Raw genomic sequence first — 26,827 nt, 5'->3', positions numbered from 1 at the left:
ATCAGTCTGCCTATCAGTACTAGGTCCCCACACACCCTGACTATATGTGGGTGCTTGGGATCTGAACTTAGTCCCTCATACTTGCATAGCACTTTACTCACTGTACCATCTTCCCGGCCCCAGGTTATGAGTGGTGCCCTCCACCTTCTCAAGTGGGTTCTCGGAGAAACTGGTGTGATGCCAATTTCTTTTTTTAATTATTTTATTTTTGAGATTACAATATAATTTTATCATTTACCCCTTCTTCTCCCTCCAAGTTGTCCTACAACCTCTCCTCTGCTTTCCTTCAAACTGTGGCCTCTTCCCTCATTAATTGTTACTACATGCTTATATGCAGTTGCACACACATATGTACTCCCAAACACAACCTGCTCAGCCTGTACAATGCCCCCTGTGTGCCTGCCTTCAGGGCTGGCCACCTGGCACTGGACAACCAATTGGTGTGCTTCTCCCCAGTAAGACCCCTCTCCCACTCCCAGTATTGCCCAGCTGCCTACTGTAGAGCTCTGTGTAGGGCTGAGGCATCGTGGTCTTTGATCCATCCACTTTGGCATGTCTGTTTTTCTTGTTCAGCTCGTGTTTAGGTTGCCATTTTGGGGGAGACTTTTTAGTATAGCAATTGGTGCAGCAACTGAAAATCAGCAAGGAGAATTTTCAAGTGAAAGGGAAATCTGCCATATGACCCAGCTGTATACTACTTCTTGGCACGTGCCCTAAAGACTCAAAAGATACTTGCTCAGCCATGTTCATTGTTACTCTTTGCGAGAGCTAGGAAGTAGAAATAACCTAGATGACCCTCAGGTGAGACTGGATAATGAAAATGTGATACAGACACTATGGAGTCCTGTTCTGCTGTGAAGAAAAGGGAATCACGAGCTTTCCAGGTAGATAGAAGTAGAAAAGATCATATTGGGTGAGGTAAACCCAGACCCAGAAAAAGAACGTCTCATTTTCTTTCTTCTTGGAGGCTCCTAGCTGCAAATCGATGGGATATATCCTGGAGTAACTGCATGTAGAGAGCCGTGCATGGCCGCGCCTCAAAGATGGCGCCGGCGTCCGGCTTCGGCCTTCCCGATGGCAGGTGTTCTCTGGGATAAACAACTCCTTATTTGGCTTGGGTGTGGAATCTGGCTTGCTTGCGTATGTCTGACCCTATCGGCATTGTCCACGTGGCACTATGGGGTTGGTTGCCCAGTGGCTATAAAGGGCGTGGGTTGGCTTTCCCCGGAGGTCAGAAGATGGTTTCCCCGGGGTCAGAAGATTGTTCAAGGTTCCTGAATAAACTGCTTGGAGAAGAGCCTGGTGTTGCGTCTTCCTTGTTGGTCGAGGCAGACGCGACAACTGCAGAAACCAGGAAGTAAAAGGGGACCATTGCCAGAGTTGAGGGAGCAATAAGTGATCTGGTTGGGAAGGGGGAGAGGTAAGTGGGAAGGAAGAAGGGAGATGAATGTAGAGGGAAAGAGGTAAAATAACTAAAGATATGGCCGGGCGGTGGTGGCGCACGCCTTTAATCCCAGCACTCGGGAGGCAGAGCCAGGCGGATCTCTGTGAGTTCGAGGCCAGCCTGGGCTACCAAGTGAGTTCCAGGAAAAGGCGCAAAGCTACACAGAGAAACCCTGTCTCGAAAAACCAAAAAAAAAAAAAAACTAAAGATGTTTGAAAAAATTATAAGGAATCGTACTGTTAACTACCTTAGAAAACCTATAATACATGTAAGTCTAGGTATAAATATAGAATTTCAACAAAAATTTCTCATCTGGGCTGATTGTTCCCTCCAGGAGCCAAAGACCATCATCTGAGAAACCCCCCCAACACCAGGCATAGGAAGGCCTTTTTTGAGTTGATGGTCAGGGTTATCCAAGAGACTCCAGGGACATTACAGGCTGGTGCTGTTACCCACTTTGCTGTGTCATCACTTGTGAAGACAGACCTGCATCACCTACTGGAACAGTTCCCAAATGTTGAAATCTGCCATATGACATGTTGACAGAACTGAAGCCAGATGTGATTTTAATACCAGAGTTCACCTTTTAAGTAACGTAATAAAATTGTTTTTAGTTGATTCTAGCTCAGCATCATTAGAGCTCATCACCATATCTCAATTGGAAATTCAGGTAAGAAATCATAACTACCTAATCTTTCTCTGTGAACCCTTGGGCCTTTGCCCTGATGTAATCAGGTGCTTGTAACTTGCTTTTACCTCTTGGCATTTGTGTTCTCTCAGAGAAAGTCAAAAGGCCAAGAGGAGACCAGAAGAGACGTGAACTCTTATTTTAGAGCTGAGAGGTGCATGTGCTCTGATCTCTGTACTCCGCCTTAGGCCAGGCAGGCTTTCCCCAAGGTTGCATGTAGGAAAGGTCTTTCATTACATCCAGGTGGGCGCTGCAGAGAATGCCTCAGAGCTAGATTAGTTTTGGTGGATGTTATGTGGGTGATAAAGGCCCAGAGGACTTGGACAGCTTTTATGTAACTTAAAATTGTGTCAACATTAGTTCCGAAGTGTTATTAACAGCAAACAGTGCACAATTAATCTCCTCACACTTCTGCGAAATGTGGATTTTCATTAACTTAGATTGGGTTAGGCCAACTGAGCGATGCCAGCAAATGTGGAGAGATGCAAACATCGATGCCGTGAGCTCAGCTGCAGGGTGCTTCGGCGAAACTGTCCTGCGTGGTCTGCTTAACACACTGCAGGCTTTCACCTCCCTCCCTTTATACACCTATGTTCCCTTTGCCCAGTCTGTGTATTTCTGACCTTGAGCAATATAATTCAACCAATATTTGAGTACTGTTACGTGTCATGTGGATATACAGATACATATCCAGATAAAAATTCTTCCTTGTACATCCTCATTCTCGATGGAGACACCAGACAAGATAAACAAAATGTATGTTTACTGGTAAGTTCTAAGGAGAAAATGCTGGGGACGGAGGATGAGGAGGAAGGAATTAAAACTGTGGATGTAGTAGCCAGGAAAGAGCTTCCGTGAAAAGCTAATTTTGGGTTAAAATTCAGGAAAAAGCGAGGAAGTTGGTATGTGACATAGATTGAACATTTTTGTTCCAGGCAGTTGAGAAGGCATGGGAGCAACATTGCTTAGATCTGTTCTTTCCTGCAGCAAGTGGAGTGTTGTGAGCAAAAATAGGACATGTACTAAAGTATAAATGCCGTGCTCAGTCTCCACAGGAGATAATAATAACAACAACTCAAGTATCACATACACAGGAGATAATAATAATAACTCAAGTGTTACATACAAGGAGACAGGAAATGCTAGTTGCTGACACTGGATTACCACCTTGGGAAACAGGCTGCTTGAAAGATCAGTTGGTAAGGGAGAGTTCAACTCTATTTTGTCAGTTACAGGTTTAGTTTCAGGTGAAAAATCAAAGATAAATGCATAAGTTAAATTCAGCTGTTTTCCCAGTGTAATTAACAAATGCCTACTGAGTGCCTGTTTTGTGTCTTAAAAAATGCTAGGCATTTGGAAAAAGTGGTGAGCAAGACAGATGTCTTGATCGCAGATGACTGCATGCAATTGTGGGGAAGAAACAGGCTGATTATATTCACGTCATAACTCTCATTAGGGACATAAGAGAGGAGAAAACACTTGAGTCTGGAATCGAGGTCAAAATACACCGAGTTGGAAATGACCACTTCCAGAGTGTAGAATGAGGTAATGAGCCCAAAGGGGGACACTGGGGAAATGGGCAGTGCTGTGCTTTCACAAATGTAGTTCATTCTGTTCAGCTGAGTTAATATCCTTGTAAGTCATCTTCCCGATGACTGGGTTAGCCGAGAATGGAACTGATCAGCCCGGGGAGCTCAGGCATGTCCTTTTTGACAAAGATTGGAAATCAGAAGGATTAGAAGACATTAGCCAGAGGGAAGAGAAAGCAGCATAATGCAGAAGGTTCCTAGGGACTAAAGGGTTTCAAGTTGAAGAGGAATATGAGGGAGTGAGGCTGGTTGTGGGCCAGAAGGTTTTAGGCCTTGTGGGCCAAGTTGTTTTTAATCTGGAGAGAAAGAAGAAGCCATTAAGAGTGTGAGTGGGGACTGGAAGCAGATGTTGTAATCAGATCAGTAGTGGTGCTCTGAGGTTGAGTGGCAGTAGTGGAGGTGAGGCATCTGATGGGGTAGGGTAGAAGGGCGTTGAGCAGGTAACATGAGCATATGAGCAAACGAAATGACCACTCTCTTTTTAATTAACCTTGGGCAGTCATATGCTGATGCAGTTAATATTGAGATTGAGAATAACAAGACCCCTTAAATTGAGATAGAAAGGTGATGGGTCTTAGACTCGTAAGATGCCCAGCCGGGGTACAGAGCAGCTCAGCTGTGGTGGAGAGGGTCCTCTTGAGGAGCACCGGAAACCATGAGAATAGATGAGGTCCAGCTGCCTCTGACTTAGGCAGACATGCTGGAAGTGCAGACCTCTAGCTCCCTTGTGCCATGTGGATGAGAAGACTGCAAATCTCTTGTGGGAAGCAGTTTGTTTGTCCTGCTGCAAGCACTTCCGGAGCCAGCATCCCTACTAACCACAACAATAGCCCATATTCAAGCACTTCCGATATATCCAACATAAGCTGAGCACTTGACCTGAAATGTCTGTTGAAAGTCCCACAAGGTAGGTGCTCTCTGCATTTTACAGCCGAGGAAACAGGCTTCGGAGACTCTCAGATGTGATTTGGGTATAGAGTGTGTGATCAAACTCAGGTCGCCATCTGGCTCCAGAACTCAGGCTCTTGGTCCCCATTGTTGTCTCTCCCTGGTTCCCATTCTCTCCAACCCCCATGTTCCCTCCCCTCCTCACCCTGTCAGAATGTCTTTTTGCTAATGCTTCTGCTTCCAGGGGCTGTTTGAGCAGGAGAGCACAAACACCCATGACAGGGTCACTTCCTATTTTTTACCTGCCACACCCAGGCCTCTTAAATTGTTTCCATTACAGTTTGGGATTAGGATAGCAAAGGAAGAAAGGTGTATGTGATTGTTTCTAGCTGCCGGAACAAAATACCATATTCGGTAGAATAAACAACAAGAATTTATTTTCCCATAGTTCTGGAAGCTAGAAGTCCAGTTTCAAGATTCTGGTTAAGTTGGTTTCTGATGAGGGTTTGTAGATGGCCAGCATCTCTGTATGTGCTCACATAGCCTCAGCTACAGGGAACGAGAGATGGATGAGGGCTTCATCCATGTCTTCATGAAACTCCAATTCCCTGTAAATGCAGCCATTCTGGGAATCAGGACCTCAACATAATGACTTTGGGGAGAACATAAATATCACTCAGTCCACAATACTAAATTGTAGTCATCACATTATAGACCACTTGCTTGCATATTAGCAGAGAACAGATAGGAACTCAGCCACATCCTGCTGCTCCTGGAGAATCCCAGTCCAACATAAGGAACAAACATTACTGCTCAGTTAGCCCACCACTACACTAGGAAATGGGATGGAGTTATTCAGAATAGCAGTGCTGGCACACGCCGCTCTTTCCGACTCGGCTTTCTTTCTAGATTCCAGCTCCATGTAGGCCCAATTATCTGAGAATGTATTCCAGAAACATCTATTGAAAGTAGCCACTGCAATGTTCTGGAGACAGAGATGTGTCACTGTGCTCAATATTTTATGAAGGGATCCCAATGGTACTGGATCACTGTGGTGATCTGATAGTGGTCCAGGAACCACAGGTAACTAACTTTGTAGCCTGTTACTCAGTCATGCTCTTCTGAGGGGGCCAGCCATTGCTTTTTCTTGTGGCCACAGAAGTCTGGTGAGCACACCCTGTCTGGGAGTCAGCTTCTCCCACTCAGCAGCATGGCCTCAAGTCTATCTCAATTTAAGAATAGTTAACATTTGATAACTCATTTTGTGCAAGCATTGTTCAGGCTGTTACATTGGTTTAGTATGCTACCTGGAAGAGCTAAGTGATACCATACCCATTTCACAGAAGAGACCACAGGACATAGGTTAAATAGTTCATACAAGATCATATGGCTTTTGAGAGACAAGTTGGCACATGAAACCAGAGGGTCAAAATGGAGTGTGGACTCTGACTCAGCACACCGACCTTCAAAGCTGACCACTGGGATGCAGTAGAGGAATGTCCTGCTCCTACATACCATCCCTACTCCTCCCAGTCCCCAGCCCCATGCCCATGATTTTGGTATGCCAGCTAGGGGCTTGTGGTTTACATATCTATGCTCACAGAGTCTCCTCTGCAACCAAGTTGCATGTGGATTAGCTGGACTATTCTTACAGAAGGCTTGGAGATGTTTGGCTCCATTTCCAAATAATAATCTAAAATGCTGTGAGGATATCTTGGAGTAGGGAGCTCTAGATCCTGGCTGTGAGTAACCATGCTGCTTTCCTAGTTCCTCCTGCTACCTCCCCAGCTTCCTAGGATAGGCGTAGGAGGCGTGGTGGAGAGCCCTGCTTAGTCTCCCAGAGCCTCCTGTTTGGCCATCAGAACATGTCTGAAATCCCTATAAATGTTGCAGAATTCTCTATGCATTTGGGTTAATGTGCTTTCCTGCTTCAGATTCTCAAAGCTCCCATGACTCCAGCATGGTTTAGAATTAACTGGATTAACATGTCTAATTCTTCCTCAGTAAAAAACATCTCTGAAGCTCAAGTGAAGTGAACTTCTTTAAGCCAAGTGGCTCCTGGAAGTAGTTTACCTGCCCATTAAAATAACTTCCTGGCCTGCCATGGTAGCCCATGCCTTTAATCACAGCTCTCAAGAGGCAGAGGCAGGTAGACCTCCGGTGAGTTGCAAGCCAGCCAGGGCTGTGAGACCCTGGGTCAAAAACAAACCACCTCCCTGGAATTAGGCAAACTTTGCAAATAGCCAAGGTTGTCATGGACCTAGCTCCTCACCCTCTGATTCTTTGTCCTCACCCCCATGCACTGGTTTCTGTGGGGTTCTCAGGATTGGCTTCTGTCTGCTTGGGAGGAAGTGCTGTCTCCCCACCTTCAGGACCTACCTTCACCAACCCCTGGCTTCAGGAGCTTCAGGCCCCCCAAAATTCTGAGAGCAAAGGTGTGAGGGAAGGACCTGCTTCACAGAGAGGGTCTCCATGGGGTCCTGTGAGCAGGAATTTATTCAGCAGATCAGATGGGAGTTATCCCTGGAGTCTGCCAGAAAACAAGAAATAAAACAAACACTTTCCAGAGCAAGTAAAATGCTGGGGAAAACCAGAGAGGAGGCCATATGCTCATACCAACCTGGCCCTTGCAGGAAATGAGGGACTGCCTTGGGTCTATGCCTGCTGGGGATGGACCCGCTCATCTTCCCTTTCCAAAATGGTGTGACCAATGATCAGTGTTCTCAGCGCTGGGTTTAATTAATTTGATGAGTTTTTATTGTAGAAATATGGTCCGTGGTGGCATGAGGTGCAGACTCTCCGTCGCAGCACCCTGCAGCTGTGACCATTTCCCCCTCCACTGGGCCCCTTGGCCCTTGCTCTTAAAGGAAACTGGGTACTTGAACCTGAGCTGGACACAATGAAACCTTGCATCATTTCTCTATCGGATCCCCAGGGTCAAAGAGCAAGAGGGTTGGTAGCTGCTGCGGGGAGCCGGCCATAGGGCCGGGAAGTCCAGTTCGGACAGGCAGCTCCTGGATAGTCCCGCGCTCACTCGCGGTGCCTGCTGCCCCTCTGCGAGCAAAGTCAGGAACTCACCAGGCAGGCCAGGCTCCTACGTCCGGGTGGGGACTCCTCTTTTTGGATGGTTTCCTGGCAGGGCCCGCTATATGGGATGGAGGCGCCACTCGCCTGGGGAGTACTTTCAGTCACCTGGACCAGGACCACACACGACCTCTTAACGGCTCTCCCGCCATCCCTTATTTCTTCAGGTCCGAAAGGGTCTTTAGGTCCAGGCGAAGTGTTCCAGGGGCCAGCGACTCTGGAGCCTACCCTGCCCTGCTTCTGCTGGAGGCTCTGCGAGGCCAAGACCAAGCGCCTAGAGGCCCTGACTCAGTCCTCTCTATACTGGCCGCGTCTTCCAGGGCGCACGGGCATCGCGCAGCGAGCGGTCGTGGGGCAGCGCAGCAAAGGCCGAGTGGCGCAGCTGGCAGCCGATGAAGAGGACGACAAGAGCCACTGACAGCAGCAGGAGGAAGAAGAGCAGCAGGTAGGTGGGCAGGTCAGGCTTGGTGGCCGAGCCGTCCCGAACTCCACGCGCAGTGGCCAGCTCCAGAGGCAAAGCACCCTCTGCCTTAACGGTGGCTCCCGGGGCCAGCGCGCCGCTTCCCGCCACCTCCGGGCCGCTGGTGGCGTTGAACACGTCGCCGTACATGATCCACGAGTCCCGCCAACCCCGGCAGGACCACCTCACTTCTGCGGCAGACTGGCGCTGCTCAGCGCCTCCATGGCATTCCCCTCCTGCCCCGCTACACGCACCTGAGGAAGAATCGGTGCCCAGCAGGCGGCTAGGTCACTGAGACCCCCCGGGCGTGGGAGAGGGGGACGTCCGCTGCTCCAGATGTTTAGCCGCGGCAACCCCTGCACCTCGGGCGTTCCCGCTTCTGGTTGTTGCTACCAGGACAGAGTTCCGAGCCCCTGGCCCATCTCGCCGTTTTTCAGTCGCTCTTCAGCTGGGGTGAGCTCCGGAGCACTCCTGGGCTGCAGCAGCTGCAAAGGGTGTAGATGAATGCAGCAGCAACTCTGTGGGGCTCTGCGCTGGACTCGGGGTGCTCACGGATCCGCCGCTTCTCCAGTCCCTTGTCTAGATGCCTGGTGCGTTGCGAGCCTGTCCTACTGCGCTCCCACCGCTGCGCTCCTGCCTGAGCTGGAGCCAGCCTGGGCTCCCAGCGCCTTCTGTCCTGGGCGGGAGGCAGGGAGGTGACAGGATTTGCAGCACTGCCCTGAGAGAAGCTGCGAACCAATGGATGAGGACCAGAACGGACGAGGGCAGCACTGTGCCTGCCTTGCCTCTCACCAGAGGATACTGAGGAGGGGAGAGAGAGGGAGAGAGAGGAAAAGGAACGGCGGCGAAGGCCGAAGGCCGGTAGGGGAGTGGGCTTTTAATTCCTCTTCCCAGCTGCTTCTCCCTGTCTGCAAAGCCTCACACCTGGGATTGAAGGAGCTGGGACTTGAACCCTGGCTATTGCACAGTGAGTTGCCTCTCGTGGCAGAGTAGTTCTGGTAGTTGCTGTTCATGTCTTTAACCACACGTTGAATATAGGACATAGGCTTCAGGGTTCATGTCCCACACTGTCATAGTGCTGTGGCACCTCTGCCTACCCTAGACGGAATCTGGAACCCAGGAACGATGTTACTGGCCAAGGTTGCACAACCGGGTTGTGGAGCAAGGGAGCCTGGGCTCAGTCCCAGTCTGCCTTTTTTGGGGGGAAGGTGGAACACAGCTAATTAATCACCAGCCACAGGCCATCAGGCAGTGCATTCAATTGAGGGGTGAGCTGTGAGTCATCTGGGAACCCCCAAAGGGAACCTCAACTGGGAAATGGACCGTGGGCATGTCTGGGGGGCACTTTCTTGTCTAATGACTGATGTGGAAGGTGTGCTGTGCCAACCCTGGGCAGGTGGTTCAGGGCTGCATGAGAAAGCAGCTGAGCAAGCTATGGGAAGCAAGCTAGTAAGCAGCATTCCTCCGTGGCTTCTGCCTCAGCTCCTGGCCTGCCCTCCCTCAGTGATGGCCTGTGACCAGGAAGTAAGCCCAAATAAACCCTCTCCTTCTCTAAGCAGGTCTTGGCCAGAGAAGCAAACTAGAGTTGACATGGCCTGATTCAGAGACCAAGTGCCACGGAACACTCACACCTGCCTCCCCCTTCCCCTTCTGCCTTTCCCGCTTTATGCCCCCTGCCCCACACCCCAGGGTGTGGTCAGTTTGCGCAGGGCCCCAGTAACTGGCTGCCCATTGCTCAGGCTGGGCACACCTGAGCAAAAGGTGCCTGAAGAACAGTTGTTCACACAGGGCTTGTGAGTACTCAGCTTCCACATGAGTTGGTCCCTTGCTCAGCAACTCTTGCCTGCTCTGCTCTCCCATAAAGAGGCAAGAAGAGAGCATGAGCTGGCCACTGGCGGCTCAGATTGATAGTCCTGGCAAAGGCTTGGTGGCCACAGCAGAAGTAGGCTGTCAGTGGGACTTGGGGGAGGGCGGTGTTGGCAAGTCCTCATTTCATGCACAAGGTGAACGAACACACAGCCGCCACACTCAACAGCCATGGGCGGCCTTGGAAGTTACTGCTTAGCAAGGCCAGAGCCAGGCGCTGCAGGTGAGAGGCACTGTGGCCCTCAGGGTGTGCAAGGGCAGATGCTTCTTTCTGTTTCACATTCTAGATGTCTCTCTCACTCCTCACCCTAGCGCCAGCTCTGTTACCTCACCAACTGTGGGAGAGCTTTACACAATCAGCTGTGCTCATGTCTGTGTCTCTCTGCCCCCTTTCCTCCTCACATGAAGTAGTGAGTGCCTCAGGAAACCCTGGGCTGTCTGCTGAGTGAGCCAATGGGAAGAGGAGCTAGCTCTTCCACTCTCCCACTGCACACTGGGCTCTTGGCCACAGGCAGGATTGCAGGAAGGGCCAAGGTGTGGCAGGCCAGAAGTCGTTCTCACAAGCCCCTTTCAGTGGTGCAGACGCTTCTGCACCCTCTGTCTGACTTGACATGGTGGTCCCAAGTGCCAAGTTGAACAATGTGCCAAAGTGCTCCAGTGGCCTCTGCAGTCCCATGTAGGGGTTCTGGGGAGCCTCCCTGGACCAGGAGAAGGCCATGTACAAGTTAGGATACAGCAGGACTCAGCCCTGCCCATACCCGCTCAGCTGCCACCCTTGCCAGCCTTAGTCCTGGCAAGCAACCTATGTGCGTAAAGGACGCGGGCCCCTCGGCCTCTACATCTGGTTACTGTTTAAACCAACAACTCGCTTTTCAGATGGGAAAGCTGGCTCTGAGAGGTGCCAGCACTTATCCTTGTTAGCACAGGATGCCATCACTGGCACAGGGCCGCAGCAGCAGGGGTAGGAGTTGCTTTTTCTGTAGACCTGACCCATTTCTTACCACACTTGGTGGGAAGTGGGGTCCTACAGGCATGCCAAGCCAGAACAAGCCTCACCAGCACCTTACCCATGTGGTGGTCAGCATTGGGGCCGAATGGAGGTTCTGTTCTGGGTCCTTGTGTGGCTTGAATGAAAGGCTCGGGTGGCTAGGTTTGGGGCTTGGCCTGGAACTCTCTCCTGAGCACTGTATGAGAAGTGGTGAGGCCTACTTTGTCCACTTACATTGAGTACCAGCCTGGCTAGATAAGTGCCCAGGCAGTGGGTTTCCTACAGCTGGTGGGCAACTCAGGTGGGAGGTCCTACGTGGCATTCTGGGCAGGAAAACGCCTTTGGGTTGTAAAGGGAGACTTGATAGCAGACGGATGTCTAGCCCTGCTCTGGTAGCAGGTTGTGTTTCTGGGACATGGCTGTGGAACATGGGTATATAAAGAGGGCTTGGTGTGAAGGGAGGGTCCCTGGAACACCGCAGGCTCATGGTGGGGACAAAGTCATCTCTGATGCTGGGGTCCCTGACATCACTAGCTCCTTCTCCGTGCTGTGCAAGGCCACCCCCCCCTCCCCCGGCACTGCAGGAGCTGGGCCACCAAGGCATGCAGTTGACTTCACTTGTGCCATTCTCAAGGCGGAGTAGCTGCTAGGCATGCCTCTGTCCACAAACTGAGCACAAATGGACTTCAGGGTTCCTGTGACAGCACTGCTGTACCTCTGTGTCCCCCAGGCAAGAGGTGGAACCTGGGAAAGACGTCACTTCTGAGGTCACTTCCAAGGTCACACGGCTGGGTTGCAGTATGAGGGTGCCTCAAATTCCACAGCCTGGGAGTGTCCACCCAGTCTATAAAGGAGCATGCTGTCAAGCTGTCTTTTCTTTTGATAAAGTTAGAGGGGTACGCTGCCCTTTTGGGAGAGTTATCTGGTATTGATGGGGAAGCCACAGTTTATTTTCTGAAAGATAGTCAGAACCCTGAGAGGGTTGATCACGTTCCCTGCACATCCTCAGGCAGGAAATTAAACAAGGTTGGTACTGAGTAAATGCAGAGATGAAGTTTACACAGCTTTTTATACAAGCCAGAGTGACCTTCCATTAAGGGCGCTTTGTGTACTCACGCATTTAAGTCATTGGAAAGATTATAAAAGGGGCCTCCGAGGCCGCCTTTGACTGGCAGAGGTCACAGGGCTGTGAGCTCGCAGAGACCTCTCTCCCATTACGTAGTTATTGAGTGGCATGCATGCCTTTCCTGATGCCTGTCTGCAGAGACCGGAGGGAGATGGGGTAAGGACATCCTCCTGCCGTCACAGACATTGGCAGCTGCTGAGGGGAAACTGGGAAGATGGGGAGCATGGAGCCCCAGGATTTTGTAAACTTTGCTGAAACTGCTCTGGTGCGTGGGGAAGTCATTTCTGTTTCTTCTCAATGTTTGGGGACTTACTATGAAATCACTAGTGTCAAACTGAGGTGGGGTGGTGGTGGTGAAGTTTGGGGGTGAAGAGACTCCCTGTGTAGGGGGTGGATGGGCTCATACTTCTCCTCTGAGTGCTGAAGATGCCCTTCTTGCAGAACATATTTTTGGTTTGGGGATTGGTTTATTTATTTATTTATTTATTTTCATTTATTTTTGAGGCAGGTTTTCTCTGAGTGTCCCTGTCTGTCCTGGAACTTGTTCTGTAGACCAGGCTGGCCTCGAACTCAGAGATCCTTCTGCCTCCTCAGTGCTGGGATTAAAGGCGTGCACCGCCACCGCCCGGCTGTTTTTATTTTTTTAACTGCTTTTGCCTCAGCATCTGATTCAACCTGAGGACAAAGAGGAGGTGGCGTGTTTCTGGTGTAGCACACTCCACCTTCCGTGGGACTCCTCTCACAGCTGACGTGTCCATTCTCCCAGCCACTTGCCTAGTCTCCTTTGGGAAACTGCTTCATTTTGGAGTCTTGGGGGGCATTTGTTGTTTATTTCTTAAAATGACCATTCTTAACTGGTCACCTTAGCAAGGTCACCAGGCACTACACTTGTTGAGATTATGTATAAAACAACAGCTAACTATTGCTAGGGATGATGGTTTGGTTCTCCTGGGAGCAGCTTCAACAATATCCAACTAACCGTATAGTGACATTTCTTTTTCTATCTCTTGATTTCTTTTGATTATGAAGAGGAAAAACTCCAATGTGATTCTGTTAGTGGAGGACCTCTGAGAAGCATGGGAGCACCATGCGGGATGGGATGTGTAGGTGAAAGAAGCCACTGGGCAGTCACAGCGCTGGGGCTCTGGAAAGGGGGACCTGAGAGGAAGCACTTCAGACTAAAGTGCCATCAGCCAGGCCTGTGAGGAGTTCCCAGGCAAACATGGCCCCACTGGAATCTCTGTGAGGCAGGATGTAGGATGCAGTGGCAGTTTTGAGCTTGCTGATTCATCAAAAGGCTACCGTTCTTTTGCTCGGGCTGGGGCTGGTGACCCTTTGTGGTCTGTTGAGTTCTGGGAGAAGAGACAGGTGGCAGAGGCTCACCTTTCCTCAGAAACCTCCTTGCTCAGCCCTGACCCCAGCCAGCCTGTCCTTCCTGCCTGCCCTTCTGAATCTTGTTGGTGTCTGGGCCAAGGTGAGCGCCCCCTTATGGTCAGTGTCTCCCCCTTTTTTCTGTTTTGTCTTTGTTTTCCAAGGCATGGTCTCATACTGTAGCCAAGCTGTCATTGAACGTGGGACAGCCCTTTTACCTCAGCCTCCCAAGTGCTGGGAGGTTACAGAGGCAAGCGCCTCACCTGGCTCAGTGCGTCACTTCTGTGGTCAGTAGTGTCAGGCCCTCCTGAATCTCAGGCTTCGCGTCCTCCTTGGGCTGACCACCTCTTCCTCCCTCTCCTATTTTTGCTGGGGTAGCTTCCGCCCAGGCTCAGCCTCAACATAGGCTGAGCCTGGAGATCACAGCAGCTTCCTGCCTTTGCTCCCCCGAGGGAGGTCCATTCTCAAGGGTGGGTCTAAGTTGAGTAAAGCCTGGAGTTTGTACATTTTAGAGGTGCACTCTGAGGATAAGACTCAGGACTCAGTTTTTAAGTGAGCATTTATTTAGTACAGCCTGTGGTGGTGTGAGTGAAAACGGCCCCCATAGGCACATAAGGACTGGCACTATTGGGAGGTGTGTTCTTGTTGGAGTGGCCTTGCTGGAGGAGGTGTGTCACTGGGGGCTGGGCTTTAAGGTTTCAGATGCTCAAGCCAGGCCCGGTGCCTCTCTCTCTTCCTGCTGCCTGTGGATCTGGATGTAGAACTCTTGGCTATCTCTCCAGCACATGTCTGTCTGTGTGCCCCCATGCTTCCTGCCAGCATGACAATGGACTGAACCTTTGAACTGTGAGCCAGCCCCAATTAAATGTCTCCTTCATAAGAGTTGCCATTGTCATGGTGTCTCTTCACAGCGATAGAAACCCTAGCTAACATAGAGCCCCAGAAGAAAGACCTGGGAGGACATCCCTGTAGGCTGTGTAACCGGCCTGACCAGAGGTACTGGGATGGTCCCTGTGACCCACAGTCAGCCCACCCTGTGGCTGGGGGCAGCAGGAGCTGGAAAGACACTGGTCTGCTCAGCAGAAGGCTCGGGTGAGGAACATGCTGCTTTGTCTCTGCTGCTCCACACCACACTTGGGCCAGCTGTGGGGGCTGGTACTGCTCGAGGTGCCAGGGAGACAGGCTGGAGCTCCCCTCAGGGACAGTCCTGGTGATGTAGAGGTAGGTGCCTCTTCCTTTGCCTCACATCACTCCCAGAAGACAAGGCCAAACCTCCAATCTCTGGCTTCCAGAGGAAGCTCTTCAGTAGGAGCCTCTGGTGGCTGGCCTGGCCTCCACAGAGCCCGACTGTGGACACCAGTCTGGTTACTTGGGCATCTGCTCTTGATATTAGTCTCCCCAAATCCATCAAACACAGAGCAGGCAAAAAGAGGCAGAGAGCCCGTGTGCAGAAGGATATTCATTTAGGACTTGAAACTGTGGTTTCCCAGCAGCTTGGTTGGTCCCCCACAAAACTACAGTCAGTCCTCTGTATCTGCATGGGCAGGTTCAGCTGGCTGTGGGCAGAAAATATTCAGAAAAACAAAATGCTGTTTCTGTATTAAACAAGTGAAGCCCTTATTTTATTTTATTTTATTTTATTTTTTAACTCTGTGAACGGTACAGTATAATAGCTACTTAGGTAGCATTGACATTGAGTTAAGATTATAAATAAACTACAGGGCAGTGCGCTGGATGCATTACATGCAGACAATGTTCCATCTTATACCAGGTCTTGGGCATTCAAGGATTTGAGTATCTGAGACTTCTTGGAGCTGGTCCCTCTGGGACAATGGTTATACAAGGATTTATTCTCTTGTGTTTCAATAAGTCCCTCCCCGGGGCCAATGCCTCTCTGCTCCAAAACGTCCCTGTTGCGATGATCCGAGAGGGACAGCTCTCACCTCTTTCCTTCACTCTGCCTCGGGGACAGTACTGTCCTTTCCCAAGGAGAATTTGCAGGTTAGGGTGAACTGCTGTGGGGACTGTGGCTATGGGTAGGGGCAGAAAAAGGACCCCTGACCAAGGCAACCATGCAGGGGTCATGAAGACCAGAGGGATACTTCCTGTTAGCCTTGGCGGGGAGGGAGAGAGGGACACACAGGCCCATGGCCTGACTCGTGATGAAATGTGGAAATGTGCAAGTGAGAAGCTGTCCTTTAAGTGGCATTTGCAAATCTAAATCTGAAATTCCACCAGTACTGCCATACTGTGATGAGGGGACCTTGTCCTCCTCTGGGCTCCCAGCAGGGACACTCAGGCTCCATCCTGGGAGTGAATTGTGGCTCCCTGTGTCCCTGTTCTGCTGGGGCCAGGGCTTCTCACACCCTTGCCCAAAGGAGGCTGGGTGGCCTTGTCTGGGGCATGGAAATGTGAGCTGTATCACACAGTCAGAGGGCTGCCTCATGGAAGAGCCTTGTAGATCACAGTCCCTCATAGATGATGCTGGGTTTCAACAGGGAGCTTGGGACCCAAGCAGATAACCTCGAGTAGGCTGAGCCTGCCCACATCAACAGGGGAAGGAAGGGCATTCAAGACATGCCAAGCCATCATCCAGCCTTGGTCCTCCGTTCTTGGTCACCCACTCAGGTGAGCAACCAAGGGCTGGGCCAGTGTTCACTAGCTGTGGTCACAGTGGCTCCTCCTGGGACGACTTCTTTCCCATCAGAATCACTTGTGCTTTTAAAAGTTAATGGTCTCTGCCTTAGTTTTCTCTCTGTTGCTGTGATAAATGTTGATCGAAACCAGGAAAGGGTTTATTTGGCTTACAGATTACAATTCACAGAGCAAGTTAAAGCTGGGACTGAAGAAAAGACCATGGAGGAATGCTGCTTACTGGCTGGTGCTCGAGGATGTCTTTCTGTACTCTACGAATATATGTTGTTCCCATTGGTTAATAAATAAGCTGCTTTGGCCTATGGCAAGGCAGCCTAGAGGCAGGTGGGAAATCCAAGGAGAGAGACAGGAAAGAGAAAGGCAGAATCTAGAGAGATGCCAGCCTGCCACCCAAGGAGCAACATACCAGCAGACCAGTAAAGCCACGGAACATATGGTAAAACATGGATTAATAGAAATGGGTTAATTTAAGATATAAGAGCTAGCTAGTAAGAGGCCTACCATAGGCCATACAGTTTGTAAATAATATTAAGCCTCTGAATGATTATTTTATAAGTGACTGCAGGACCGCAGGGCTGGGTGGGACCAGAGAAAACTTCTGGCTACAGGCTGGCTCCCCGTGACTTGCTCGGCCTGCTTTATTATACAGCACAGGCCCACCTGCCAAGGTGTGATACCACCTAGAGTGGGCTGAATCTGCCCACATCAATCATTGATCAAGAAAATGCCCCCACAGACATGCTCTGGGGGGCTGGAGGGGAGGGAGGGCATGTGCACACCATGGTACTGGTTAAGTATGAACCAGGGCATCCCTGTGCTTGCTGACACCCAAGATCCTCCCTGGTAACCAGAAAGCAGTCAGACTGTTCAACATCAACTGCCCAGGGGAAGGGACAGCGTTGCAACACTCAGCTGACAGAGAAGGTAAAATGTTGGCTTTTCTGTTTCACTGTCAGAGCATTATGAGCAAGGAGGGCCAGGGCTGTGACTAGCAGCCCTTCTCTTTGGCATCTTGCTTCGACCCCACCTTCCTGCAGGTTTCTTTGTGCCTTGCACACACTGCTTAACCTCACTGACAGCCCTGAATGATGGCAACACTTCCCATCCCTGAAGTTAGGAACCACTCCCCAGATCTTGGCGAGGGTACCGAGAAGAGAGAGTTGGTTGGGAGATACAGGGGCCTTATATATTGGTTGGTCAGTGAGAGGAGACTGAGGGGTTCTCTGCCTTAGGATGGCTAACAGAAACCCAGATAGTATGGGGACTCGGGATGCAGAGAAAGAAAGTGCTTTTCCTGACCATCTGTAAAGAGTATGGCTGGCGCTCCCTAGCCCCACCAGGTGTGAGGTGTTGGGATAATCCCATAGGTTTACCTGAGCACTGGGCTTTGGTTGCAGCCTCTAGCTGTGAAGTGGTTTGGAGGCTTCCAAGTCAGTGCCTGGGAAGGAGTGGGAAAGAGGCCAGCTGTGTTTTGAGGTGTTTCCCGTGGGGCTGAGGGTCCGAGCAGCAGTGACCTGAAGGAGGGACTTCAAGGAAGCACCTGAACAGTGAGCGGCATGGTGGATGCGGGTACAGACAGGGGTTCATGAGTGGGAGGTCCTCTGCCTGTGTGTCAGACCCTGACTAGTGCAGTACCAGGGCAGTGGCTGTGTGTACTCTGAGCTGGGCTGAGGTGTCTGCTCCTCAGAAATGGAGCAGGAGTTGGGGCTCCAGCCAGAGACTGACTAACAGAAAGAAAAAAAAAAAAACCTTATATCTTGTAGCCAATTGTTCCATGGATTAAGATTTATATAAATATGCAAAGACAACCGTAAGCGAATGCCTCCTAGAAACTACCCCAGAGTGGATGGATTCAGAGTGATTTCCTTTTTCTTTGAGTGCTAAGGACTTTGGAAATTTTGGTTTGCTTTTTGATGAAAATGATATTTTAAGAAAACAGCACACACTGGAACAGCTAAAGCAATTTGCTTTGCCACTTCTCTCCCATCTCTGGGGTCCCCATTCCTTAAGTACCCCATCTGTGCCTGTTCCTCCAGCTCCTGCCAACCTGCAGAAGGCAAAGGCTGGCATGGGCTGGGCGCTGCAGGGCAAGAGTCTCACTGACGATGCCAGAGACAGTTCATCATGAAGAACAGTCTTCTCCCTTCTGCACTCACTGGAGAGGACGACAGATGGATGGATGGAGCCTTGAAATTTAGGGTTTGGGGAGAAGTTCCCTCTTATCTGGCCAGTAAGAGGGCTGGGCCAGAGGGTAACTGGGTAGGGGCTTTTCACACCTAGTCACACTACCAACCAGCCTCTCTCTGGCCCTGTTGAGCTTTTGCTCAGAGAGAACCTTCCCAATGGCAAAGGCAACAGAAAAGCCCACCATCAGCCCCGGCCTGTTTGGAAAGGGAAAAAATGACCATGAAAGCTTGCAGGGTTGCTTTAAGGAATTCCCGCAAGGGAGGGGTGGGGATGGAAATAGAAGTGGGTGGGGGGGGGAGGAGGGCTTAGTGGGCTGGAGGGACAAACAGGCTGATTATTAAAGATCGAATTACCTGCTCTAATTATGAGTGCTCTTTAACAACACAGCTCTTGACGCAGATCGGAAGTAACTATCTTTTCAGTCCCCAAGAGGAGGAGAGAGAGAGCAGGTAAGGAACCAGCCATCCCTCCTCACCACCTCTCTCCCCTATTCGTTGTGGGGGGAGAGGTGTAGACCCCACCTCTGCCCAGCCTGTCAGTCTTCCATTCAGCTTCCTCAGAGCAGTGTGTTAGGGATGAAGATTGCCCTCCCCCATTGGAGGTGCCAGACACTTTGGAAGTTTGTTTTGTAACCCTGGCAGGTCATCTGCCTTGGTTCTGCAGTCTGGGTATCCTGGCCTGAAGGTCATATGGACCCTCCCCATGTTCTAGGGGATAAATGACATCTCTGTAACTCTAAGAAAAGGGAGAGAAAATCCTCACACAGCTACCCCTGTTATATAATTGCGTACACTGCCCCTTCTTCAGGGCTTTAGCAATGCCCTGGCTGTGGGGATGAAGGGTGGTAGGCTGAGCTACCCAGCCCTAGCGCTTCCTTCTTGCTGTTTCTAGTGCTTCATCCTGTCTTTCCTACATGCTCACATCTGAAACCCTTTTCTAAAACTAGATCAGCCCCACATTGGTTTGCCTAGAGACTGGGCCAGGATCGGGGTCTGGTCCCTTCATTACCACACTCCCCTCGGACAACCTGACAACCATGCCATCTAATGAACTTTCATTTTATCAGTGGTCCCACTCAAAGGGACACTTGCCCTACTTAAGCTCCTTTTGTGAAACAAGGACAGCAAATCCTGCCCTGCCCACTCCACTGGGTTGTTGTTAGGACTAAACGAGACAAGCGATAGGAAAGCTCATGGATGCCATGTGGAAATCTAAGAAGGCATCATTTTTGTCTCTCGGACAACACATTAGCCAGCTTTCCATTCAGTATAACTGAATGCTTGAGATGATTCTCTTATTTTAAAAAGGTTTATTTTGGCTCACAGTTTGGAAAGTTCCAGGACATGAATGGATGATTGATTGCATCTTAGGAAGTGTGTCAAGGCAGCTCACCATGATGGGAGCATGTGACAGAGAAAACCACTTACAGCCTGCGCTAAGAGGCAGGAGAGAAAGGGGAAGCAGCCAGGGTCTCACAGGCCCCTACAAGGACGTGCCCCAGTCACCTCAGGACCTCCAACTAGGCCCTAGGTTCTACCACCCCCAATAGTACCACTCTGGGACCAAGCCTTTAAAACATGGGCCTTTGGGGGACATTCAGTCAGTTGCAGCAAACAGCAATTATTGCTTCCTTTTGCTCTGTTTTCTGTGGCGGCCACAGCTCTTGTTAACATCCCAGGGCTCTCCTTACCTGTCCCTAGGCTTGCTCTTCTCACTCTAGTGAGACAGCAGCAGTCCATGCAGTCCCGCTAGTCCTTACACAGTGCATGTGAGCTGAGGTAGAGATGGAGTGAACTGCCTGTATCAGCCTGTTCAACAAAGTATGCATCCTTCTGTCTGATGACCAAAGCTGCTTGGTGTGTGTGTGTGTGTGTGTGTGTGTGTGTGTGTGTGTGTGTGTGTGTGTTGATTTTATTGGTGTCTAGAGACAGGTTTCTAACTGAGGCATGGCTGGGTTGGGTAGGTTGGAAGCCCTGACTACAGTTTCAGTAGCACCTGTTGATGTGAACTTGTTGGATAATGTTAATGGAGGCAGCTAAGGTTCATGAGTACATAATTATTTGGGGATTTAGTCATGAGATTGCTTTTCCACAGACAAGTAGCATGGAGACAGGATACAGCTTAGTGGTAGAGTATTTGCCTAGGATCCAGGAGCCCCTGGGTTCATTCTACAGCGCTGAGAAGAGGTTTCTAGACCATCCTCTTTGTTTTAATTGTCTGTTCCTGGGTATCATCTACCTTAAACACAAGATCTTAAATCAACAAACCCTCCAAGCATATTTATTATATGTGTGTATGTATGTACGCCTGCATGAGTTTATGTGTACCACATGTGTACAGGTGCCCTTGGAGGTCAAAGAACATTGAGTTCCCTGGAAGTGCAGTTGTAAGTGGTTGTAAGCCATCTGATGTGGGTGCTGGAAACTGAACTCAGGTCCTCTGTAAGAACAGTGCTCACTCTTAACCACTGAACCATCTCTCTAGCCCCCATGCAGCAACATGTTTATTCTCAGGATCCTGTGGCTGACAAGGCTCTGCTGGGTGGTTCTTTGGCTCTCTGTGGCTGAATCACCTGTGGGCTGCTCTCAGCTGGGGCTGAGCTAGATTGGAAGTACAAGAAGCCCCCGTCTCTCTCCGTGATCATACTTTATGAGGTATGCGAACTTATTTACAACATGGTGCTTGTCTTGCTGTAAGGCAAGCCCCAAAGATCATGAACTCATCAAACTATTGCTTGTGCTATATTTGCTAGTGTCTCATTGGCTAATGCGAGTCACATGGTTGGGCCAGGCATGAATGTGCAAAGGGATTCTTGGGATTTGAGAAATGGAAGGCATGTATTATTGGGGCCATAGATGCCACAGTTCAGCACAGTCATTTCCCCTTTCTTTCTTGAGGAGTCATCCAAACACTCAGCAGTCACAGGCAGCATCTGAGTCTGTGGTAATGGAGCTGCCTCAGAACAGTGCATTTTTCAACTGGGACTTGGTGCTGATGTCCACCCCGCATGTCCTATGTAGGACTTGCCGGAGGTCACACATGCCCAGACTCCTCTGCCACTAGTCCTTGTGCCCCGGGCTGTCTGATGCTGCCTCTTGCTCACTGGCTTTGGATGTGACCTCCAGTGAGGCCCATCATGAAGATGAAGCCTCCAAACATCTTTGGGTCACCTGCAGGTCTCTGCCACGAAGTGGACCTGTATGGAATTACTTGTCTGTCCCTCCCCACTCGCCCACCTCTCTTCTCCCCTTCTGGTTCTGAGTTGGGGCTCAGCATCACATTCTCACCTTCCAATACCCCTCCTGTGTCTTTAGTGGAGCAGCATGGTGTGAGTTGCACGCAGTGGGCTTGGGTACACTTCTTGTCTCTTTGGAGACTTGACCTGGGGCTAGCTGTGCATAAGAGCTGAGTGCAGATTGACAGCACTTAGTGTTGTGGTTTGAATGAGAAATGTTTCTGATAGGCTCATACACTGGAACACTTGATCCTCTGGTGGAGCTCGGGGAGGTGATGGAACCTGGAGTAAGTCCCTGGAGGTGGGCTTTGAGGGTTCATATCCAGCCTCACTTCTGATCCTGCCATGAGGCTATGCCTTCCCTGCTGTTAAGAACTCTAGATCTCTGGAGCCAGAAGCCAAAATAAACCCTTTCTTCCTTAGTTGTTTTGGTCATGATGTTTTACACAATAAAATCTGATGCACTTGGTGTCCTCACACGTCTGTGCTCTCCTGTTTCCAAGGAGCTGTTGGTGTTCCACCTTAGCACAAGTCCTCTGTATCTGATGTTTGGGCAGGAGGCAGACGGCGAGGTTGGCATTTGGGAGATGCACTGAGAATCTGTGTTCAGTGCCTGGAAGCTCCATCTCTTCCTCCCTCTCCCTGAAGCCTTAGGGCAAGTTAGATCATGCCATCTTGCACTGCTGTGAGAGACAGACAGACAGGCAGGCAGGCAGGCAGGCAGGCTGGCTCAGGAGTCCCACCCAGGACATGAAACTCATCGGCATCTCTGGATGAGAACTACCATGGGATGCATGGCCTTTTCTGAAGCACAGAATATTCATTGTATTCACGTTGCTGGTGACAGACGATGATAACACTAAGTCTTCTAATGGGACACTGAGGAGCCAGAGAGGCTCTGATGAAATGCTCACCTTCAGCAGTTCCGCTGGCTTGGGGACAGATAATCGGGAAGGCACTAGGGGGTCTACTTTGCTAGTGCCTTTCTGGGATTGATTGGTGCAGAGCTGAAACCCTGGGGCCCCGTTCTCTGCTATCATTGAAATGATCCAAAGAGCCACCTCCTCTGCTTATTCAGGTCTGGGCATCTGAAAAATAGCGAGTCAGAGGTATGGTGGCTGTAATTCTGCTCCTGATGGTCTGTGCACATGGGGAGCTACAGATGTCCCCAGAATCCAATACTCACTTGTATTTATGTAACGCCAATAGTCAACTCCACCAGCCTGTACAAAATGAGGCTACATAGGTCCTATTTATAGCAACAGCATTACCAGTTAGAAATTGATCATCCGCAGTGTCTGTCTACTGGTTATTTCTGGAATATCTGAGAACTGACCCCACAAACAAGGGTAAGAATGTGGTCACCATGCCTGCATCATTTCTGACCTCTCTGCTTTGCGTCCTGTGTGACACCTCCATTTCCAGCTGCTTCCACAGGGGCCAGAGCCAGAAGCCTGGGCAGGGCAAGACAACTCTTCTCCTAATCCTGAGGAGCCCAAATACCCGGGCCACTGAGCAGCCCCACCAGGCCCCATTCCGAGAATACTCTCCTTGAATTTTAACTTGGTTCTCCTTGTCAGCTCAGAAATCGTGAGACCTCAAGAGAAATAGTGTGTGTGAACAGCTTCCAGCCTTGATGTCTCTAACTGGGTGGGCAAAGGACTTAGGGTGATGTTTCTGTATCTAGCCAGACTCAAGAGATAACTGAGGGACACCCACTGCAAATTAGCTTGAACAAAAGTGGCATTTGTTTGGTGGTGAGATAAGAAGTCACATGTAACAGGTCACCAGGAAGGAAGAGCTGGAGGAAGCAGGCAGCAGGGGTGGTATCACTGAGGGACCCACTGCTCTGCACCCACTCCTACCTCCCTTTCCCACTTCCTTTCTCTCTTTCGCTCCTTCTCCTTGTCCCCTCTACAGCTCCTTTCCCTCTAGTACATTTGCAGACAGCCCCTCTCCACATGCCAGGGGAACTTGGTGCATGTTCTCTTGTTCAGCACCCTGTGGTCACATGTATGTGTGAAACTCCATGTTGTCTTGCTTTGGTCAGCTCTTGACAGTGTGGGAGGACTGTGCCTTTGGTTGGCTGTGCTCATCAGGAGGACTGTGCCTTTGGTTGGCTGTGCTCATCAGGAGGACTGTGCCTTTGATTGACTGTGCTCATCAGGAGGACTGTGCCTTTGGTCTGCTGTGCTGGCATCAGGAGGACTGTGCCTTTGGTTGGCTGTGCTGGCATCAGGTACTGGCTTCTGTTGGCTGGGGTGAGAGCCGTTCATTGCCTGTGTAAGGTCAGTATCCCATGCTCAATGTCTGTTTTCTTGGTTTCTGCACCTGCCACATCTTACCTGAATCCTGCATGGACGTGATTTGGCTAGACGTGTTCCCCCATTCCCTGCCTGCCCTGGGAAGGTGGGAGCCATTGACACAAGCTGGTGGCCCTGCAGGCAGCTTCTGCATGTCAGTTGCCCAAAGAACACATGGGCCTTTTGTCTGTCAATGTGGGCTGTGTTTGCCTCACCTCTTTCTGACTCAGACACAGGAGGATCTGAGATCCATGAGTTTAAATTTACTTTGATAAGAGAACACCAAGGGCTGGAGGAGGCCCCTCCCCATCCTCTTCCTCCTCATTCCCCACAGGTCAGGGCAGAGGCTAGGTGCCCACAGGAAAGGCTGAGCTGTTCCTAGCTACTTTCATTGGGCAGAGCTGGTCCAGTCAAGGCCCTGATCTCTAGGGTTCCAGGACACCCCTCTTCCATCTGGGCCTCCCTGCCTGCTGCCTTGGCCTCCCTGTGCTTCTCTGTGACCTCCAAGTCTCTCCCAGGCTGATGGAAAGCACTCTGGTGTGTGGGAGAGCCGGGAGAGTCCATTGCCATGCCCCCCAAACTTGTGTTCTTCTCCAAAGGTCTCTTTTCTGTAAAGACTTAAGCCTTTGGGAACCCCAGCCCCTTACCTTTAGCTCCCTCACTTCTTCTGGTATCATTTCCTTTCTGAGGCAAAGGAATAGGTGCTTGCTAGGGAACAGCCAGTGGGTGGGTGCTCGTCCCATGGTTTTGTCCAGCCCCTGTGGCTCTTTCCTGGGGTCAGCGAGGGTGGGTTAGCCTCAGGATCTTGCTGAGCCTGGGAGCCAGCTGGAAGCGGTTTCATTGAGTACCAGGACAGAGAAAGTTGACTCTCCTGTGCTTCCTTCTCTCTAGAACTTTCTCCCTGCAAGAGGCGAGGGGAAGAGCACACGGAGGTGCGCCTGACTGCACAGGTAGGTCAGAACTCCCTGGCATGCCATCCCCCTCCACTGCAGTTCACCAGTGCCCTTGGAGGAGTGACAGTCCATGACTACCTGTTTGCAGGGTGTCACAGCCCTCCCAGGCCTGCCACCTCCGTGTGAGGAACTTCCCTGGAGTCAGACCTGTCAGGGCCTGGAGGGAGGGAAGGAGGTAATCTTCCACAGGCAGAGGAGTGCTGCCTGCTCAAGCGTGTGAGGTGAGTAGTGAGAACACTCCTGTCAGCAGCAGCCCCACCGCTAATTGGGGGCTTTTGTCTGGGAAATGTCAGTAGGACTTGTTGAGTCCTATTAGAAGCCATTGAAAGTGACAAATGACTGAAGACCTCCTCTCTGCTTACCCCAGAGGCTTGATCTGCAGCCTCCCCCTGGGCAGGGAGTGGTACTGTGCTGGGAAAGGCATCCTCCGGGCTAGAGGGAGTGGGCCACATAGCTCAGCCACAGCTGGACAAAAATACAGCTGGAGATGACCTGCATTTTCTGCAAATGCATGGAGCTTTTCAGGGTCTGATGGTACTGTCTGCAGGAGCTTCAGAAATCTGGGGCCTGGGAGGCCCCCGGCAGGGCTCCACTGGGTGCCACTCTTTGGCTCCAGTCCAGTATGTAGCGGAGACTAGCCCGGGTCCCTCCTGGATCTTCCTTTTGGGCGGTAGTGACAGGTACCAAATGTACACATTAAAGTTTCATGAGACATCGTGATGACGAGTGGGCCGAGCTACAGGGGACAGACATGCAGGTCCCGACCCTCTGCCCTTGTGCTGCCTTCCATTTCTGTTCTGCTTGGTATTTACATGAACTGCTTCCCCCATGGCACTGGCTAATTTAGTGAGGGTCACAGGCATGGGGGGGGGTCACAGACATGGGAGGGTCACAGGCGTGGGGTGGGGGTCCCAACAAGGGCCACATGAGGAACTTACCACTAAGCTCCAGGCTGGTGAGCTCTGCCAGGCTTCATTCAGTCCCAGGCTCTCCATTTGAAACCAAGCTTCCCCCTCCCCTCTCGCCCATCTGGCAGCCACAAGGCCACTCCTGGATGTCCCTGAAAGTCTAATGGATGGTACCAGTCTCATTCCAGCTCTAATTCTACCGTGTGGCTTGTTTTCCTCTATCTCCCTGAGGAGTGGATCTGAAGCTTAGATTTTTTAGGAAAGGGGTGTCACACAGTTTGAAAACAGGATTGCCAAGTGCCTCCGGCTGAAGGCAGATAGGGAAATGGAACGCTGCAACTTAGAAGTGTTTATCAGCATTCTGAGGGAGATAAGTGGGGGATCGGAAAGGAAATCTTGCAGAAACATTGGTAATTTGTCCTCTCTGGTCAGATTATTTGCTCTTCCTACCAAGCGTGTATGCCTTTATCCAGAGTCTGGGCTGGAACGGGACTACTGGGTCCTAGCCAGAGACTGAGTAAAGACTTGCTGCATGCATTCATTCATCTTGTGCAGGCTCGGGAGCCTGAAGGATGATGACAAAGGGGAAGGAATTCTCTCTGGAAACCAGCATATAACTAAAAGGAACCCGTAGAATTGATAGTTCTATTTTTTTTCTTACTATTTATTTTAATGTGTATGGGTATTTTGCCTGCATGTGTGTTGGTATACCATGTGCATGCAGTACCCACGGAAGCCAGAAGAGGGCATCAGATTCCCTAGACTGGAGTTTACAGAAGATTGTGAGCTGCCATGTGGGTGCTGGGAATTGAACCCAGGTGCTCTGGAAGAGCAGCCAGTGATCTTAACCACTGAGCCATCTCTTCAGCCCCAGAAGTTCTTTGAAATATACCTACAATCCCACTACTGACTCCAGGTTAAAGACAGGAATTTATATTTGCAAAGTGCCCTGGGTTGAAGTATAGGTGGGAAGACCCAGATATGGAATATTCATTACAACATCTTCTCTAGCTGCCTATCTCAGCATCCAGGGTCCAACAAATGTTGACTTCCCCTGCCCTTCCAAATGGGGCAGGTTCGGC

At 50.6% G+C, this 26,827-nt stretch overlaps 1 protein-coding gene across 1 annotated transcript; it reads right to left on the bottom strand.

The window, feature by feature from the left end:
- Positions 1-5,024: 5,024 nt before the first annotated feature.
- On the bottom strand, positions 5,025-9,062 carry Smim32 (small integral membrane protein 32). Its single transcript, XM_052727086.1, has one exon. The coding sequence runs from the start codon at positions 8,301-8,303 to the stop codon at positions 7,992-7,994; it is 312 nt and encodes a 103-aa protein (XP_052583046.1). The 5' UTR covers positions 8,304-9,062; the 3' UTR covers positions 5,025-7,991.
- Positions 9,063-26,827: the final 17,765 nt, after the last annotated feature.

Source organism: Peromyscus californicus, unplaced genomic scaffold (genome assembly GCF_007827085.1).
Source record: "Peromyscus californicus insignis strain IS unplaced genomic scaffold, ASM782708v3 Scaffold_8__1_contigs__length_139910024, whole genome shotgun sequence".
In the NCBI taxonomy this organism is placed as follows: domain Eukaryota; kingdom Metazoa; phylum Chordata; class Mammalia; order Rodentia; family Cricetidae; genus Peromyscus; species Peromyscus californicus.
This window is presented reverse-complemented; position numbering and strand designations above follow the sequence as displayed.